A 20,714-nucleotide genomic window follows, 5' to 3' on the forward strand; every position below is an offset into this window, starting at 1 on the left:
TTTCTCCCTGTTTCCAGTCTTTGTGCTAGCAAAGCTAACCGGCTGCTGAAAAATGTCAACATGTCAAACTTATGTTGGATTTATATTCAAGTTATCTAAAGCAAAAGTGAAAAAATCAGATTCCCTTCGAGGTCAATTCTTTACAATGTGATCATGCCTATTTAGACTGGTGTATAACATGTACTGCTTGAGCCAAAGCAGGAGTTTTACCCATTGTCACTGCTCTGCACGTCTGCGGCTACAAAAGGTTGCCGGATGAGTCACCCTCCAATACGTGTTCCTTTTGGGAAATCCACTAATTGACAGTCATAATCAATCTACAAGGCCACTGTAACTGAGTCATGTAGATCCTGACGTTCAGTTTCACTTGTAAAGTTTGTTGAACAAAAAACGTAGCTGCCATTGGGCTACGTCAGGTTTTTACATGTAGCCCCGTTTTCATATATGTACATGAAACTCTAGGGAAAATTGATTTCAGGCAGTTATGAAATCAAGTACATTCCCTCAGGGTAAAGTGAGCATGAAATGAGGTCATGCTTTGGCTTATCTAGATGTAGATGAGTTAATACATACCTTTCAATGAACAGTGCTGACAGAACAGTGTACATCAGCAGCAGTAAAAAAGCTTTTGCTTTTTCCAGTTTGTTTGAATTAAAGAGGGGCATAATGACATTTTGTAAGCTATCAATGACTGAGCTTCCCTTTCTGCTATATAGTGCTAAAATATGTTCAACTTATTGTGTAACTCTAGTGGTTAAAGTTTTGAGTTTCAGCTGATCAGTTGCTAAAATCTAATTTGACATCTATTTGCACAAAGAAATGAGGTAAAGAGATGCCCAACATTTCAGGATGCAGAATATTCACATATTTCCATTCTTACATAACAATAAAACTAGAATGGAGTTTTAAGCAGCTCTTAATTTTTTAATGTTAAAATATTGTGCTGTAAAAGTACAATATGTTTATGTCTTATGTTCAGTGCCAAATGGATAATGTGAAGAGGAAGTGAGTTACAGTGATGTTCTTCACAGTGACTATTTCCTGTTAACTTTTCCAAGAGTGACTATTTGTTAAAACTGTGGGATTTCACTATGGAAAATTACCACAAATTTGATGAATGAGAGAATTGTGGTAAATGTACTTCATACAAGAGAAGACAAAAGGGTTTTGGTTTGTGAGAACCACCCAAGCAGATATGACTCAATTTATTTCAGGTATGTATGACTGCCTGGCTGTTTGTAGAGCGTGCTCGCTCTCAGTCACCAGTGATGTTAAGATGATCTACTACATTTAGGCAAATGCCCCACAAAACTACGCTAACGTAGGCAGGTCAAAAACACAGAGCAAAATGTCTGACAAGCGTGGGCCGTGATCTAAATAAAACATGAAAAAAAAACTGATGTGTTTGATATATAGGCAGAGATAAGAGTCCCTTAAGTCAACTCTTTCCCTCAGTTAATAATAGATTTATATGTCTATAAAAGTCACATAAAAGAAATTTCCATCGTGTGTCCTTTCAACAGTTGCCCTGATTTGACAGTTTGCTGTAAAAATAGTTTTAGTTGAAGGAAAACAATGGTGCACTCAGAGCAGTCTGACAATGACAGGGCCGAGAGCCAATAGGATTATTAAAAGGGATCAAAGCTGCCTTGTAGCTTGTAATCAGAATGCTGATCTTTTCATTGTCAACTGCCTGGAGTGCTTCAGAATCACATACACTTCTTAAAAAGGGAATCCCCCCTTTGTTTCCTGGCTACAATCTGCCCCAATGCTGTTTTTGATGGCCAAAACCTTGAACTTCCTTACCAAAAAGCCTTAAAAAAAAAGGCTGAATTATTACCAACTACCTCAACCAACATATGTTCAATTAAAATAATCTGCAATCTACTCAAGTCCACAGCACTCCATTTTCAAACAAACTTGTCTGCTTGTTTGGGAATTCCCTCGTTATGGCGGGAAATTCCCATTCTTTTAGGATACACACAAGATTAAAGGCTGTATCTATCCATTCTGTATTTGTCTGGATAATCGTCAGGCTGAAGTCTTCTCTCTTTGTTAAAAGTATATGACAGCTACATCAGTACACCCTGATACTTTGAAACAGGAACTGATCTACAACTGTCACCTGACTTTTCTCATTAATTCTTTTGTTTCTTAGAAAAGTTCCCAGACACTCAGGTGGGGATTTATGACCTATTTTTTTCCATTCTCAGATCGGTGGGTAGAGAGTTTGTGTGTGTGGAAGTTCAGTCACTTATAGACCCTGTTGTAAATGCGTGAGTGTGTGCTGGCGGGGGGAGAATCCCCAGCAGACAGCTTGTGGCCTTTTAACAGCCTATATGCATTTCTACCAGTCTGCATGCGGTTGGCTGGCTTATAGACGAGATACTGATGTTGCCCTTTAATGCCAAAATTGGAACCAATCATTCTGTGGGCACATGAATTGAAGCCAGGCTGGTGTCTTATGCAAATGAAATGTGTTGGAACCTAATTCAGCCATAAATATCTTCCCCAGTTAGCTGATGAGTAAGTTAGCATGTGATGCTGGCGGGTTTCATTTTAACGCTTAGGGACTTGTGATGTACCAGCTTTCAAACCTCTTCATTTTGTTTTCAGAAGTAGTCTTAAACAATTCTTATTTTAAGCTTTCTTTTTCTCTTCTTAAATAATGCTTAATATCCTTAATTCTGGTTTTGGTAGAAAGATTTTGTATATACCACCAAGACAGATTTTTCCTAAACAAAAAAAAATCTATACATTTTCATTAAAAGAATTGTTCTACATTTTGGGCATTTCTGGCAGAAAGTTAGATGAGAAGATTGATAGCACTCATGTTTGTATAGTCAATATGAAGCTACCACTAGCAGCCGGTAAGCTAGCTAAACAGCAGCAACTACCTGTCCAGTAGTTAGAAAATCCTATCAGCACCTCTAAGGCTCACTTATTAATAAATTACATCTTGCACGTTTAAGCCGTACAAAAACGACAATTTGACGTTTTACGGGGTTTATGTGCTGGACTATTTCTCACGAATTCTCGTTTTTCACACTTTGTATGAGGATTTTGTAACTGTTGGAACCCCATTTCCAGTCTTTGTGCTAAGCTAAGATAACAGACTGCTCACTGTAGTGTCAGAAACAAGTTAGTCACACAGCAATATCTAGCCCGTTTGCCAACATTAGTTAACAATTTACTGATCATACCAGACTAAATAAGGCTGTAGTGACAAAACCCCTGCGAGTAGTGAATTGAGCATGTTTTATTGTTTATGGATTCAAATTCTCATTTGTAAGAAGAATGTGTTGTGTCTTCTTTCAAAAGTTTCATAGTCTTGCTTTAAATTAGCCAATATCTGATAAAAAAACAAAACAATGCAGCAACAGGGTAGTGTGTTCACTTACAAAAACACAAAGGATGCAGTTGTTTGGCTATGTGCGTTATACACTGCAACTGCCTACTTCCTTTTTAAAAACAGGGGATGTCCAGCTTCCTGTGCTTACTACACAAAACCCATGACAACTGATTCACCAAACAGCACTATTGGCCTGTTTGCGTCAAAACGATACTTCAGTGACTGCAGAATGTTTTGGTCACCAACTGAGCCTCAGGAGGGTCGTTGGATGTAACTTGAGCTACAGTCTTCGCTGATCTTCTCAGTACCGCTGTAGTGTTTGCTTCAGCCACACAACAGCTGGGAATATGGCTGTCACAGTACAGCGTGCCCATTCAGGCAACGCTGGGAAGGGGGTTTCCACCACGCACAAGCACACACACGTGACACAGGATGGACACACACACACACACTAAAAAGACATGCACACAGACTTAGATTAAGTAGCGTCAACATTTTTGTGGTTAAGCTATGATCTGTGGTTACAGCTCAAGGCTGCAGAAGTAAAATGCGCCACACAATAATGAAACTTATTTAAAGGCTATATAAATCACCATAAGATAAAGTGTGGGTAAACAGTCTTTTAATACAAAAATAATGTGCCAGCTCAAGAAAAACAGCACCAGATCTTAAAAAAAAATAAAATAAAAACGCATTGTCAGTTAGGATGCAATTTTATACATACCGTTTCAAAAAGTGGATCTCAAACATGTTTCCAGTTGTAACGTATTTAACATTTGATCCTAAAAGTTTACCAGGAAAAAAAAAAAATTATATATATATTTCATGGCTTTAATGGAAAAAAGGCAACACTGCACAAAAATGATTTGCCTTTTCCAATTATTTATGCAAAGAGAATAAATATTAATTATTGTTTATATTTTAAATCTATTAAGAATATATAATTTACATTACAGAAATATGTAAAGTTCATAAGTTCAAAAACTACTAATAGCACCACATTGTCATCTAGGATGCGTCTAGATCCAAAATAAGAAGCTTATGCATCATGAATCTCCCCATCGTACAATCCTACGATTAGTTTTTGGCTAAATGTCAAGAAAGTGCAACAGGTTTGTAATTTGACACATTGAGGTATATGATATTGGATATATTGCATTGACATCCACTTCCCCACCACAACAGCCTGCATTGCCACAGGAGAACACTAAGAACCTGACACTGGATTTAAAACTATACAGACCTAGAAAAGCCTGATGAACTCATTCCTCTTGCAACAGGGGAACTTTGGGTTGTATAGTTTTGCTTCACTATGTACAAACGACTTTAGTCAGTCGTTTCACTTGTTGTCAAGCCTCTCCGAATCGGAAACTCCACTCAGGTTATTTTCTGCCGTGTAGTGCTGCTCTTCAGTGTTGAGTTACTGTAAGCAAGAGATAACTGTCTTTTCCAAATGAGTGTTGTTCCGTTTATAGTTTGGCACACTCTTCACAATGGTTTAGGTACGCTGTAGCGTCCCTGTCGTTGAACTTGGCGTGGCACCGCGGGCACTGTAGCTCTGACAGGCCTGGGCAGTTGCTCCAGGCAGGGTTCGGTGTTGCTGCTACAGCTGCAGGCTGTTGCTGCATCTCAGCAGTAGTCCTCAATAGAGGCTCTGAAGAGTCCTTTTGTCGCCTCGAGGAGATCCTGTGTCCTATGTGCACATGGCACATGGGAACCACTTCTCTGTTCTCTCTGTTTGCTCCCTGCTGAAGACAGACATTTACATACACTGTTAGGATTGCACAAGCCAACAGATATAGGACCATGCTAACCCAAAGAGTAAGTGAATGTGTCTAAAGATCATTCATCCACCTCGTTTAAGGGCCGTCTTCTCACCTGTTTGTGTAGCTGCCGTTTTAACTGATAAACCTGCTCCTTCAGGTCTTGGATCTGGCCCTGTGCTCGCTCTCTGTCTGCACGCTCCGACTTAAAGTCCTCTGTGTAGATGAGGACCTGAGGAAGGAACAGAAAGAACCTTTAGTCTTCTTGATTCTTCAAAAAGTAGGTTTTCAAACATCAAATGCCACAAGAGCTGTATACAGTCAAATTATACAAACGTAATCTCAGATTCAACATAGCGGAATACAGAGATGTACTGAGACCACGATGTAGCACTGACCTGCTGCTCCAGAGTCTGGATGCACTCTTGGTCTTGCCTCCTTATCTCATCCATTTCACTACCCAGCCGCTCACACTCGCTCATCTTCTCTTCCAGTAAGTCATTGAGCCTGGAAATCTCATGATGAAGCAACCCGGTGCTTACAGAGCCCAGCCTAGGCATCAGGCCCTGCCCAGTGGTCTCCTTCAGCCTCTGGCATAAACCTCTGATATAGTCCTCTCTGCTGGAGTCATACTTCTGCCACTGAGAATTCAGACCTTGTACCTAAAAAGGAGCAGTTACAAAAAAAAGGTTTAACCTTTTCTAGTGCCCAATTTGATTTCAGGGAAAAATAGTATTGTCACTGAGCATAACTTGTATTAGGTGACTTACATATGCCACTCGCTGCTTTAGCTGTTGATTCTCCTCCTGAAGTTGACAGATTTGGGCGTTTACACCACTCAAGTCAGAGGACTCTGTCATCTGTAGAAAATGGTGGCAGAGAAGTTACAACAGGGCCCTCCCAAAAAAAAAAAAAGCATTTAAAAAGTTCCAATGCACAAAAAAAAAAAAAAAAGGCACCAATCACCCCCACAAAGCCCAAAGTATACAAAAACAAATCCAGCCCAAGCATCACACACACACACCTCCTTTTGCTGCTGAACCACAACCTCCACTTCTTCTCCACCCTTCTTCTCTTTCTCCAGCCTGGCCAGCAGCTCCTGGCACACCTTCACCGTTGCGCCAAGCTGGCTGCGCAGCTGATCGGCCTCCTCCTCCAGGGATGTGCAGAGTACGGCTCTGGTGGCCTCAGACCGCTCCCTCTCCTCCAGGGCGGACCGCAGCCTCTGGATCTCCAGGTCCTTCTCGTGGTCCGGCTGACACGTGACACTCTCCAGCGCCAGCTCCTTCTCTCTGAGCTGCACAGTCAGCCTCTGGATCTCCTGGGAGGAAGACATGGAGATGAAATGCATGACCACATCAGTTTATAATATGGAAATCTTTTGGTGCATTTTATGTATTAAAAAGATACATACACAAATAAAATGTATTCTAGTTATTGCTGCTAATAAGTGTTTTGTGTTTGATTTTACTCCAATCACGTCAATTTGAAATTCTTTACTGAAAATACGTTCCAGGACATCCTCAGATATAAATAAATAAAATAAATAAATACACACACTACAGTTCAAATCATTAACCCCTGACTAATAAAAACAAGTTAAATATTGTAATATGGATGAGAGGGTTTTTAAAATCCATTAGTCCTTGCCAAGAGACTTGGGGGAATTGTACCCACATGGGACAGACCTGTGCCACTGTACCAACTGTTCTCCATCAGCCAATTTTAGGCTCCATTGTCTACAAAAACACTTATCTGCATCGACCACCATATTATAAGACATTTGTCAACATATTTTACCTCTGCTTGTCGAGATGCCTTGAACTCGATTTCGTTCCTTTTCTGTTTCAGTTTGCATATTTCTTTACACAAGCTCTCCAGCAGAGACTTGGACGGCCCGATGACCACAGACTCGTTATCTCCCACCGTCATGTAGATCTTCTCATATCTCCCTAGCCTTGCTTTTAAATCTGCAATAACATTGTCCTTTACGTAAATCTGTTTGTTCAGAAGCTCGATTTCCTGTCGCGTCTCATGGTACAGAGAATTCAGCGTGCTGTAAGTCCGCATTTTGTCTTTCAGCAGGTCGTTATCCGTGTTTAGACTGGCGTTATCCATTGCAGGCTTCGTAGATTTGACAGAAGGATGAGTCTTTTAATAATCCAGCATTTGACGCCTCTGCTTCTAGCCCTGTGTCTTTAGAAATGCACCGAGGTCGTCAGTTGTGTCGGAGCTTTGGCGGATCAGTGTTGAGAATAATATCCCCGAACAGTCTTAGGGGATTTCCTAGGGAACTTCCCCGCGGACTTTTTTGAGCTTCGTCAAACCCTGCCTGCTCTCAAAAGGTTCACCGTCGGCCGGTATTGGGAGGTAAAAAAAGGTTTTATAGCATGTTGGCACAAATGGTAAAGAAAACACTCATCTTAAATACAGGCTAAAGAAGTTTAAGCTAGGTACCACCAACTAAGTTGCAGTGCTGCCTTCACGACTATCGTAAACTCTGGAAGCGAGAGGTGCGATTGTTCCTATAAAAAAAGTCGTTTGTGATATTTTTGCACATTGGGCCACATAGCCTGGTGTGAAGAGGGGGAGAGAAAAAAAACAAACAAACAAAATGTTCCTATCATGTAGCTCATAGATAAAATTGTTTCATCCCTCCGAAGAGTTGTCATTGTACGCCACAACAGAAAGTAGCTTCAAATAAACCTAAAGTCCCCTGTAGTATTAACTAATATCTTGCATGGAATAATAAATACTTATTCAAAAAGCACTGATTTTCCCAACGGTAGTTTACAGGGTTTCCACGCACCCCACCCCCTAAACGTCACATCAGTGCAGTTGGACTGTCAGCAAATTTCCCACGTATTATTTGTACTGTTGGTTTGTTCATCTTCGCCCAAGAGATTTTCATTTTTCCTATAGTTCTGAAGGCATCATACATGCGGGCGCATCTCTTCATTATGATGTCATTTAATTATACTGTAAGCAGCCTGGATTACGCAATTACGGCCACACCAGTGAGTGTGTGATTGCATCGTTTATTCATCCAGCATGACCGACCATTGAATGGCTTAATTGTCCTGTGGGGCATTTCTGTATTCGGAAATTTTGGAAATAAAACTGTTACCGTAAATTACAAAATGTACATGATTAATATTAGGATTTAGCCATAGTGCTACCATGATACTTGAGTTTTACCGTAAATTTGTAATGTTTAAGATTTTTAAGATCTCTCTCTTATACTGGATAATACTGTGTAGTGACTTTACTCTTGAGGATTATGGTGGTATTTCACAAGGGAGTAAGGAAGGCAATAATCTAAGCATCACTTCCCCTGCTGGAAGATATTAAATTGACAGGCTAATCCACAATCTAATGAATTAATTCAAAATATTCTTGAAAGACAATTTCACAGTGGAGGATAAGTAACATAACTTGTTCTAAAGACCCCAACAGAATTCATCTTGATGTTGCAATTAGTAGGCTACGTTTGTTTGATACAAACAGGTAAAATTATTACAAAAGGAAAAATGCAAGAGATGTAATGTATATGTAGTACAGTGATGAAGCAGTATTCTGGTGCTGTACTTAAGTAAAAGTATCCATACAATAGTGTAAAGATATACTCTGTTACAAGTAAGAGTCTGGCATTCACAATATTACTTAAGTAATAAGTAAAGAAAAAGCTATTTATTTGTTATAAGTAGCATTTTAATGTTATAGCTGGTCGAGGAAGCTAATTTTATCCACTTAATGTTTCGTAGTTTAATCATTAATGCTCGAAATTGTACATAAGTACAGTAGCTGAGTAAAAAATACTTTGTTTCATTCCACAACTGTGTATGTAAGACATCTAGCTGGAGCTGATTTGCAGGCCCAGCCCCTGGTTAGGCTTCAAATTAAAAAGGACATATTTACACATGTACAGCATTCAGCAGAGTATTATACAGGAGGCACAATAATTCACACATAAGCTTCAGGAGCAAAACTCCATTCCCTTCAGAGTTGGACCCTGGACTACAACACTACTGAGCATTATCAGTTCAAAATGAAACTTAGCGTCTAGACTGTAGGTGTAGCGTTAAAAACGTCAAAAACTTATCCAAGAGGCCTCATCAGTTCTGGCTGGTGGGGAGTCCCAGGTATTTCTGGGTCAATCACACCATAATGTCAAATGAGGGCTGTGGAGGCGAGTCACTGAAGTCACATAGCAGTCATGGGACAGTTATCTGAGTAACATGTTGAATAATTACATTATATTAAAAAGTATGTCCTATGTCATTTCTTAAAACACTTTTCCTTGACCTCGATGGAAAATGTCATGGAGGTCAAGGAACGATGTGAACGAGAATTCATAAGGACTTAGCAAAAGACAACCAAAGTGCTAAGAGAATCCGACTGCACTTACACTAGTTTTTTTTTGTTGTTTTATTAAACCAATTTATGACGTGGAAGATAAAGTAAAAGTGACAAACTCAATGCTTTAAAGTTCAAGTAAAGGTTTCCTGTCTAAAACAGAATCACACCTAAGAAAGGATGTTTTCAATTCATACATAGAATACATTTAACCATTAATTACTCATAGGAAGTAACAACTAAATAGATAGCTGAAAACAAAAACACAGGATTGAAATGTTTAAGTAAAATATATCAAAAAGGAATATACAAGTAGAGAAAGGTGAGCCATTAAAATAATGATTAAATAAAAATAAAAAAGGAATTGAGGAAGGGGCCAGAATAAATTATTCAGACATAAGTATAGAGTTTCCTGGCATGACTGCCATCCATCCATCCATTTTCTACCGCTTGGTCCCGTTAGGGGTCGCGGGTGACTGGAGCCTATCCCAGTGACTTTGGGCCTTAGGCAGGGTACACCCTGGACAGTGGCCAACTCGTCACAGGGCTAACACAGACACAGACAAGGACAGACAACCATTCACTCTCACATTCATTCAATACGGGCAATTTAGAGTTATCAATTAACCTACACATGCATGTCTTTGGACGGTGGGAGGAAGCCGGAGAACCCGGAGAGAACCCACGGTAACACGGGGAGGACATGCAGACTCCACCCAGAGAGATGTGTGATGTTGGTCTGGTCCGGGAATCGATCCCACGAACCCACGATCTCCTTATTGGGAGGCAGGAGCTTTAGCCGCTCTGCCACCGTGCACCCCATGACTGCTTTTAACCTTTTTATACATTTATTAAAACAGCAAGGGAGACTATTCAGCTGCAGCTAAGGTGAGAATGTAAAAACCATGTGGGAAGAGGTGCAGTCAGGATGGCATTGTATTGAACTAGTTCATCTTTTAGGCTACCACTTACGGTGCAATTCAGAAGACACCAGTGAGGTTCCTGAATGTGATGGCCCTTCCACAGGGGATATTTCTGGTAGCCTCAATGTTTTAGGATGGCATTGTAGGATACAGCCTAACACTCATTTAGTTTCACATGTATTCACACCTTGATCATGTGATTCCAGTAAACTTCCCAGCTTATGTGACAGTGTGGTTGACCCAGAGAGGTGGAAATGCCTGGAACTCTCCGCCAAAAGGCTTTAAAAAAAAAAAAAAAAAAAAGTGGAGGAGTGGCAAAACATCTCTACTTCAATACTCGAAAGGATCATTACTTTTACCTGTCGGTATAACATCAGTCATTCAGGTAATACAGTGCCAGGTAGTAAAATAATACTGCATTACCTCACAACATTGTAAGTTGATGGTAGACCTGTAAGTAGCGACACATTAGTTGATTAACTGATGGATCAAAATTAATGACCGACTTTTGATAATTAAGTCAATCCTTTAAGTCATCTGTTAAACAGAAATGCTCAACATTTGCTGGTTCCAGCTTCTCAAATGTGAGAATTTGCTGCATCTCTCATTTACAAGTCAGTATAATTTGAATATTCAGACTGTCGGTCAAACAAAACAAGCAATTTTAAGACAACACCTTTAACTCAGGGAAACTGGTGGACATTTTTCACTATTTTAGATACAACCCCCCTCCAACACATTTTCCAAAAAAACAGAATAAGCAATCATGAAAATAATTAGTTGCAACCTTAGTTTGATGTTTTCAAATCTGTCATTGTGTGGAGCTATTGTGTGCTTTTTGGTATTAAGTAAAAAGGCAAATAAGGATTTATTTTATAGTCGCATTAAATTAAACCAGTAATAATAACAACAACAGAAGACAATAGCAAACGTCAGTTCAAATTGAGTCCTCAGCTTTTGTTTTTGAGGTTGACTGAATTGGATGATCAAAAAGAAAGAAACTTTTCCAACGTTTATGGGCAAAGACAGTAAGTGTTCCTGTTGGTAGCTTTTTCCTGACTAAAATTACCTGTTGGACTATTTAAAGCCTCTTTAATACCCACAGTTTGTGAGCAGCAAGCATTTCCCCACAGTACACTAGGCTCACAGGCCAAGATTTATTTAGCATTATAAGCCTCAATTAAGGCTAACAATGGTGCAAATATTTTATAGGAGGGGAGGAAAAAAAAAACCCCCAACTAAATACAGATCTGAAGTGTTGTAAAAGACATTAATGACTGATGATTTTAATAATTACAGCAAGTATTTATATATAACTTATAACTTATATATACTTTTTAAAGTATTATTAGACACCCATGACAAGATTTTACTATTGAATTTCAGATTTTACCATAGAATTCCACTAGATGGCGGTGTTTAGTTAATACATAATGTATGTTATGTTTATTTTCCATCTTATAACTGATCATTAGGACTTTTTAAAATCCCTCTTTTATTTGTGAGTATATTGGTTTCCTACCACACACACACACACAATGAATCATTTAAAAACATGTCGTTGGCAGCTTTTAATCGCTGAAAACTTGACACGAATAAAAGATAGTATTTGATATTTACACAGTAATACTTCCAAAAAATACTTTTTACAAACACACACACACACGATTATCTGCGCTTAACAAGTCACTGCTCATGAATTTAACACTACCAACCAAAACTCAAGATATTCATCACTAATACCAAAAAAAAAAAAAAAAAACCCACTCAAACATAGTTTTTAAAATCATACTGTGGTAGAAAAGTATGGAGCAGCTGAAGTACAAAAAGATATCGGGAATATTAAAATGTTGTACAGGAAGAGAATATAGCCAGCTATCTCTCATTTTTGCTTGAGAAAACTGTGGGAATACAAAGACACAGACATTATTTTGTCTTTGAACATCACACTACACACACAGGGATCACAGCTTCACTCAATATGCACCACACAATATGAATACATTTTTGTAGTTGTTTCTGCATAACTATAACAGAAGAGTTTTTAATTGGATGCAAATACCTTATTTTGGAAGACTTAACACCCCCCAAATATTTTACCAAAGCTCTTTTTATTTAATTTGAGTACTTTAATCATGGAGTCCCATCTAAAGCAGTCAAGACATTTGACTCTTATAATGTAATTTGTTCCATATAGGAGTTTTGATTTGTCCTAAACAAACAACTGCTGATGATTTAAACTTGTTTGAGGAATGTCCCATGAAAAATAAGTGTCATTTTTAGGTTATGCTGCAGATCTCAGCAGAAACAGATCTCAGGGAATACCAGAAAAGAAAGGAAAACTCACCCCCATTGCAGGATTTAACAGTAGGCACATCTGCAAATGATTTATTTTTTTTTTTTAGGCAATCATTTTTAATCCTGGATTCAAAACTCTGCTAGTTTTCACTCTAACCATGTACTTAGTGACTCTTTTACACCTGGGACACCAGCTGAGTGCAATTAAATGCAGTTGATGAGGCAACAGCAAAGACAGCTCCACTGGAAAAGACACACCACTTTAAAACTGACCATTAGGGGGCGCTCAGTGCAAAATTAATGGGAGTCAATGATTGAATTTGACAAAATCTCACATTACTACAATTTAAGGGACCCCTCCCCCCCCCCCCATATTTGCTTACTTCTGTGTCTGTACAGATATAAATATGTTCTCTGCTCAGAAGACATGACCAGTCTGTGTAGTTCAGCAACTTACACATCCCCTTTTAAAAATATTGTGGCCTTATTGATGAATGTAGCATGAGTGTATTGGGACATAGCACTTTTCAGACATCCATAAGAATTATGATTGTGGAGTAAATTACATGCAAGTACATGCCTATTTTTTTTTTTTAAGATATTGGGCATTTTTAATTATAAACCAATAGAAAACACAGGAAGTGGTTTTCTAAGGCCAAAGAAACATCTTTGCTGGAATCTAGAGAGGAATCTATGAACCATAATTGCAACTTGTGTGACAACTGGAAAGGGGTAATTGGAAAGCGCTCAGCTAAACTTTTTCTTCAACAATGACACATGCAGTTTTGTTCCCTTCCTAGCACTGCAGCTTGCGGATGCTGCGGGAAATCCTCTTAAACTCGCGCTGTCCCTTCTGCCAGCGCTTCAGCGAGGTGATGACCAGATGGCCGTCCATCTTCTGGCCCATGACCAGGTAGGCGGCGTTGATGTCGTTCATCTCCTCACAGATGCACTGCAGGCCATCCTTCAGCCACAGCACCGTCTTTCTCAGGTCACGCTCCGACACGCCGTTCAGCTTGTAAATGGTCTTGCTCTTGGTCTCCGGCACTATCTTGGTGTCACCATTGATGTAGGAGATCTCCTTAACTTTGATCTTCAGAGCTTGATGAAAGCAGGAGAGAAAATAAGGAATGGCGACTGGCACTGTTTTCACAAAAACTGTATAGAGATCGTCCTTTTTGACATGTTGTCCTAATGAAAGCCATCTGAGAAACTTAAGGCCTTTGCATTTACATATGGTTTAGTGCTAAAATGTGTGCAATAAGGGAAATAAAAGAGGGAAATCCTGGTCATAATACACATTCTTGATTTGGACTTTCTAGAGAATGATGCATATTTAACAGTAAAATATCTCCTCATGTTTCCTGAAATCTCCTGGAACCTCCCTTCATGACCTCTTGGGGCCCCTGAACTTCACCTAGGGAACTACTTCTCTAAAAAAAAAAACAGATGGATGGACTTACCAAAGTCATTCTTACACAGGTTGTCAACAATCTCGTTGTCATTTTGATCCGTTTCCTTGCAAGCATCGCACACTCTGGGCACTAAAACAGAAATTACATGGTAAAAGTTACATAATCTGCCATAATTCAACACAAAATGTTATGTACTGTGCAAAATGAATTGAAAAGAAGATGACGCTATTCACACATGTACACTTCACACCAAAAGTCATGATCTATTATTTTTGATGTGCCACTAAGTGAATTACTTGGGGATGGTAAATGTGCTTGTAAAATACAGTTTAACGAAACCTTACCTTCTTTGGTGATTGGCGCAGAGTTCTCGATGCCTGCAGGTGGAATGCACAGGTCATTGTCGAGTGGGAAACGGTCGCAGTCCAGCATCTTTGGCCAAGGAAAGCCAAACGCGGACATCACTGGCGCGCAGCCGTTCTTGACGCTTTCGCACAGAGACCTGCACGGCTGTATGGGCTCGTCCAAATCGTCCAAACAGACGGGAGCGAAAAGGGAGCAGAGGAACTTTCTTGTGTCGGGGTGACATTGCTTCTGAACCAGAGGGATCCAAGACGAAGCTTGCTGCAGAACTTCATTCATGGTTTCGTGTCCGAGCAGGTTCGGGAGGCGCATGTCTGTGTACTCTATATCGTGGCACAGGAGGAGATTTGCGGGAATTGGCTTGCAGTTATTCTTTTTGTAGAATAAGTCATGCTGGCCAAAATTGTATAATCCGTGGATGGCTTCCGTGCAGGGTATTGTTATCACCCACAACACTGTCAGTGTCGAAACAACGGCTCTCATTTTGTATACGCGTAAAACCTGCAAAATAAACGTTTAATCAGGGGTTGTTGAGCATCAGTCAGCGTGGATGGAGCCTCTGTCAGTGGCCAGCTCCTACTGTAACGAGAGGTTTTCTTCCTGGCATGTCTGGGAGGAGTCTATGTATTGTGTGTAAAGACCCCTTCTCCATTCACCACTTGGTTTCCTCATATCAGGTGAACCTTGTGGACAGATTTCTCCTTGGTCAAAGAAAAGCCCAAATTCTCACTTGTTGCTCCTCTGGGTCTGACAGGCATTTTTAATTTCTAATTATAGCTCATGGTATTTTATCTCCAGTCGTTTTCTTAACAATTTCCCTCTCTATTTCATCTCCTGCCCTTCATGGAAATAATAACAAAACGTGTCTGACAGGTTTTCCTCATTATGCCCAAACCAACAGAAATACATCCTGCGTGATCCCTTAACTTGCTGCTTTTAGACCCATGCTGTAAATAGTTTGGAAATGTTGTCAGTAGGGGCATTTAGCTCAGTTCAGTGGAGCGTTAATTTTCCATCATTAGGAGTTTAGTGGTGAAATCCTCTGGGCAGGTCTGCAGGTTCATACCACATGGTGAAATATTGTTTGCCCTGGTGTGAGAAGCAGACCTCCACACAGCACACCCAAGGGTGAAACCAAATCTGCCTCCTCCTGCTCTGCAGCTCTGGCTCCTATCCACTCTCAGACCCCCTTGAGCTACAGTCTGGTCTGCAGACAGCAGTGTGGTTCTTCTCAGGCTTGACCTTCCTCTTGCTCCCTCGGAAGAAGCTGAAATGAACAATTAAATCTTGAATGTGATGTTTGTGGAATTTCTAGCTAAAAGGGTCAGTTCACCCAAATTACAGAAACATATTTTCCCCCTTCCCCCTTGCGGTTTCTAGATATTCAGATATTTTTGGTTTTTGGTTTACTGCTGCCACCCCAATACATTGGAGGTGAATTGAATTTCATTTGTGGTGCTGAAAACTGAAACATTTTTTTTCAGAAGCAATGAATTGATGAGCATTAATCTATTCTAAAACTTTAGTGTGCAAAGTACCACATGTTGATTCCTGTACTGTCACAATTCAGTCTCGCAGAACCTCCTACCTTCCCCACTCAGCAGCTCCTTCAGTCATTCAAAAAGGTTATGAGTCACTTGTTTTAAGTAGTAGGAAAAAGAATTTGAATTGAAAATGCAGTTGTAGTTTATTTGCCATGAATTAAACCTGCCATTAAAGTTTATTGCTCTACGTGTGCCAAATTTTTTTAGCAGAACTGAACAAAGAGGATATTTTGGCAAGAGGTCCCACTTCACATTTTTCTTTCCGTACGAAAACAAGACAGAACCTATAAACAATTTGGTAAACCTGGCATGTATAAATAATGTTTTATGAATAAAGTGCTGCACCCTTAAATTAGGTGTTAGATTGTTTTGCTACTGAAGATACAGTAAGTGTTTCCCAACTCTGGAACAAAGGAGTCTGAATTAAAGTAAATGCCTCATATTGACACATGAATCCACATTATTGACTAGTGACATTCATAGTACATATGCAGTATATTGCTTACTTCTAGAAACTGATTACTATACAGGAGAGCAAAGCTATAGTAGTAAGGGTCCATGTTGTAACTGCTGACTGATGGACTACAGCGATACTTATTTCCAGAATGACTTTGAATAATTTGTCTTTATATTTAAAGACAGTTTGATGCAGTTCACCCAAATTACAAAAAAACATGTTTTCTTACTTACATGTGGTTGTATCTAGCCATGCAGACAGTTTTGGATTTATTTGCAGAGGTCATGAGATAGATGTCTAGAGCTTTTTCACTGAAAACAAGGCTATGAGAGCGGTGAGAGTGAACCAAAACAGTGAAGTTGCAGGCTGGAAAGCCAAAACAATGAGCTGAAATATGCTAAAAAGCTCTGTAGAGCTGTTTGGAACTGAAGAGTTGTCTGATTATTCTCTGTGGGCTCATCACGACGTGTGACACCTTTCACATTACACACAGTCATTTGAGCCTGTGTTTTTATATAAATACTGGTTATAGCTGCTTTAAAGAGCAAAAATGTCTTCCAAGCCTATCAGGATTAAGCTGGCATTCAGAGCGAAAACAGGCTGCTTTAAAATAATGCATGGGGCTGCGTTGGCGTGGGTGTGTTGCTTCAGGTATCAGTGAGACATGAAATACGATCCATGAAGTCGCTTGAGTAACAGATCCATCAGTTTGAAGGATTATCGGATGCCAAAACACTGCACAGCGGTTTATAATACTCTGAGACAGATTTATACAACTCACGGTGGCAATTATCATCTGTTGCAATGATTGCGAGGTAAACAGTAGAAATACGGCGTTAATGTTACAAAGAAATCTACCAGGAATGTGTGCTTGCATGTATTCGATTGGATGGTTGAGCTGCGTTTTTTTGCCGTCGCAGCACCGGACTGGCCTCGTTCAAAAGAATGAGTGTTGCGTTTTTTCACCTATAGCCAAAGTTGGTCTGAATGCGGCCTAAGAACACTAGAGCAGGGACCTCACTGGTTCAGTCTGTGTCAAAGGTTTAACTTGCTTTTATAGGGCAACTCTCCCCCTCTTATCCCCTTTCCTTCAAAGTGTGTTAATTCTATTCAGGTCTTTGCAGAAACACTTATACGGCCATTTAAGGGCTAGAGCCCCCTATTAACCTGCAACTGGACTCCCTTTAGCTGAGCACTAGGTCAGCTGGCTAAACTGTACCTGTGGTGTGGCAGGTCACATGCTAACCTTTTTTGGGCGACTAAATGTGATCAGCTGCAAACAGACTCATGATGCACTTTTAAGCTATATATGGGACATACATTGAGGCATCAGATATATACAAAAACATGTGGTAAAGTAGTCAAAGTGATACATCCTAGATGCTTCAGCTTGTCTTTTAAAATGACAAGAAACAAAGGCTATAAATGATGGAAAGGATCCAAAAGGGGATAAATGGACTGCAATTAGAAATAGATCAAACCTTACCAGGCATAAGGCTTTAGTTCTGCAAACACAGATAACATGCAGTCTCTATTAACAATACGCTTTCATAGACAGTTAAGGTCAGAGGCTCGGGATAGAGGTAAGATGATCCTAGGCCTGTGCTTAAAGTCACCCCAGCGGGTTCTCATTACAACTCTGTGTGAAAATGAGACACAGCTTGTCGGACCTAGTGGTCCATCTGTAGCCCACTAACCATTCGTTCTTTCTCTTTCCCCTCCACTACCCTCCACCCTTTACCCTTGTTCTTCCTTTTTTCATAAAGAAGGGCTAGACCACTGTCAAAAACAATCACAGAGTGTATGGTGCAGGTTCTAAAGAAAGCCAAATCCTAGTGGAAATGTTTGAGGAATCAATTTATTGATTCCTCAAACATTAAGACTTAACATTAAGATACATCTCTCAATGTGAGAAGCATCAAAGCCATCAGGACTGCTATAATATAAACCAACCCTTTTTTTTGAAAAGTCCTGTTTCCCATAGTCCCATTTTTATGCAGACAAACTACCCAGCACCACACAGGATCTTGGGATTTGGGCAAAATTACATATGATAAGAATAGATTAAAGGATAAGTCTGGTGATATTCTATATTTTTCTTATTGTCAACAAATCCTATGAAAAGACCAAAACAACAGTGAAGTGTTCCTTCTCACAAGTATTATCTATCTCGTCAAAGCCTGATATGGCTTATTCCTCTCTGTCATGCTGTAGACCTCCATTGTTGACCAAAAACTATTAAAAACACATTAATGAGCCACAATGTCGCACTGGGTGAAATGTTCCTTCATTGCCATGAATATGGGCACAGTAGTTTATTTTAAATCAATCCCACATACACCGTCCCGCTGACGTAAATACTCACTAGTGCACCAAATGTGTATTAATCTGCAGATGAAAATAGTCTCCAACAAATGCACTATTTACTCGTGTTTGAGTAACATTGGCTAAAACTACATTGCTGTTTTAGGAAATTACTGAGCCTCTTTTAAAAATGAAACTGCATTTTTGTGACTGGTGTTTTAAGATTTATGTCTTCAGTAGGAACAAATGTGCTTGGGGTTGAGTGCCATAGACAGGCTGGGAAAGTCAGAGAGTATTGAGAGACAGACTAATATAATGTTGGTTTGGTCTTCTAATGGGATTCGTTAACAATACGAAAAATGTATAATATTGCTAGCCTTATCCTTTAAAGGAAGAATCTACTTTACAGTATAAATTTATTGATCTGAAATCTCTTGTATGTGATTGTGCTGAATCACTGCCAGTTTTGAGTGTACGGCAGATACTTGGTATCAAAATACTTTGTTTGGACTTTGTAAAGATGCTTTGCAATTTGTCACACCTTTCCTAAATGGTGTTAACTTAACTGATAAAATAAGAATTATTTAGTACACTGTCCTAACTTCACTGTTAGGACCACTAGTCTTTATACTTGTCTTCCACGGCCCCTTGACTGCCAACTGAGAATCAACTATGCAGCTCTGAACATTGTCCTGAAGTGCACTAATGAGCTTGTTAACTTCAATCACTCCTTCTGCATTGACATTTTGGAAAGAATTTATCCCATCCAAGAGGAATTAATCTCATTAGAGCTCAAGAGTCATATAGATTGTGCCTGCTTGGCATAATTGATGTTCCTATTGTACAGGTCTAATTGACTCAGTATGGGGTTTCAGAGCAGCTGTGGGACACGTAGACGACTCTGCAGACTTTGGGATAACCAGATGCATATTAGGGTTGACTGTACATAGCAGTGGACAAATATGTAGAGAGAGTACAAGATTATTTGTATTTTCTGGCATTGTAGTATTGAAATGTAATTAATAAATGTTAAAAATATTTCATGTTAATTAATCAGCCATTTATAAGTCATTCCAAGCAATAATTTGACATTTTGGGAAATGTACTTACTTGCAGAAAGTTAGATGAGAAGATCGATCCTACTCTCATGTGTGTACAATAAATATAAGGTAACAGCCAGCAGCTATTAGCTTAGCTTAGCATAAAGACTGGAAACGGGAAAACAGCTAGCTTGACTCTGCCCAAAGGTAACAAAGTCTGCCTGCCAGCACCGCTAAAGCTCACTAATTAAATAATTAACACGTTATATCTTGTTTGATCCATAAAAACCAAGTGTAAAAACCACAAGTTACGGTTTATTGGCGGTTATGTGGCAGACTATTTCTTGGCTGGGAGCAATAACGTCCTGAAGTTACTTGTCGTTTTTACACTGCATTTTTTGTGCGGATTAAACAAACGAGATATAATGTGTTCATTACTGAGCTTTAGAGGTGCTAGTAGGCAGATTGTGCTAATTTTGGACAGAGCTAAGCTAGCTGTTTCCCCCTGTTTGCATTCTTTGTGCTAAGCTAACCGGCTGCTGGCTGTAGCTTGTAGAGTGGTACTGACCTTCTCATCTAACTCTTGGCAAGAAAGCAAATAAATGCATTTCCCAAAATGTCAAACTATATCTCCAATGGCTTGCGATGACACCATGCAGCCATGTAATTAGTATGGGAACAATCTCAGTATTTGAAGGCTGGTCAAAAGTCCGGCCAGATTTGCGTTACAGGATCCAAAAACAGTGTCATTGTACCATAAAACACAGCTCTAAGACAGGCAGGTTTATGCTTGCAGGATGTCCATGGATCAGTGAGACAAGCTGATCTTTCTGTAGGGCCTTGCTCTTTGACCCCTGACCGATACTGAAGCTGGAAGACTCACACTGTGAAGGGCGCTA

The 20,714-nt window shown here is 39.6% G+C and overlaps 2 protein-coding genes across 3 annotated transcripts; both read right to left on the minus strand.

The window, feature by feature from the left end:
* Positions 1–3,957: 3,957 nt before the first annotated feature.
* Positions 3,958–7,611, minus strand: tnip2 (TNFAIP3 interacting protein 2). Of its 2 annotated transcripts, none has more exons than XM_044191652.1 (6): positions 6,916–7,611; positions 6,140–6,436; positions 5,886–5,975; positions 5,514–5,777; positions 5,231–5,347; positions 3,958–5,097 (listed from the first exon to the last, which is right to left on the minus strand). In XM_044191652.1, the coding sequence occupies exons 1-6, from the start codon at positions 7,231–7,233 to the stop codon at positions 4,822–4,824; spliced, it is 1,362 nt and encodes a 453-aa protein (XP_044047587.1). In that variant the 5' UTR covers positions 7,234–7,611; the 3' UTR covers positions 3,958–4,821. The 2 variants fall into 2 exon arrangements, with proteins under 2 accessions (XP_044047587.1, XP_044047586.1); XM_044191651.1 differs by having other exon boundaries at positions 3,958–5,100; positions 6,916–7,607.
* A 4,339-nt stretch (positions 7,612–11,950) lies between these two features.
* sfrp2 (secreted frizzled-related protein 2) lies at positions 11,951–15,111 on the minus strand. Its single transcript, XM_044191653.1, has 3 exons — positions 14,452–15,111; positions 14,156–14,236; positions 11,951–13,793 (listed from the first exon to the last, which is right to left on the minus strand). The coding sequence occupies exons 1-3, from the start codon at positions 14,951–14,953 to the stop codon at positions 13,489–13,491; spliced, it is 888 nt and encodes a 295-aa protein (XP_044047588.1). The 5' UTR covers positions 14,954–15,111; the 3' UTR covers positions 11,951–13,488.
* Between the last annotated feature and the right edge of the window lie 5,603 nt (positions 15,112–20,714).

Source organism: Siniperca chuatsi, linkage group LG3 (assembly GCF_020085105.1).
Source record: "Siniperca chuatsi isolate FFG_IHB_CAS linkage group LG3, ASM2008510v1, whole genome shotgun sequence".
Taxonomy (NCBI): Eukaryota; Metazoa; Chordata; class Actinopteri; order Centrarchiformes; family Sinipercidae; genus Siniperca; species Siniperca chuatsi.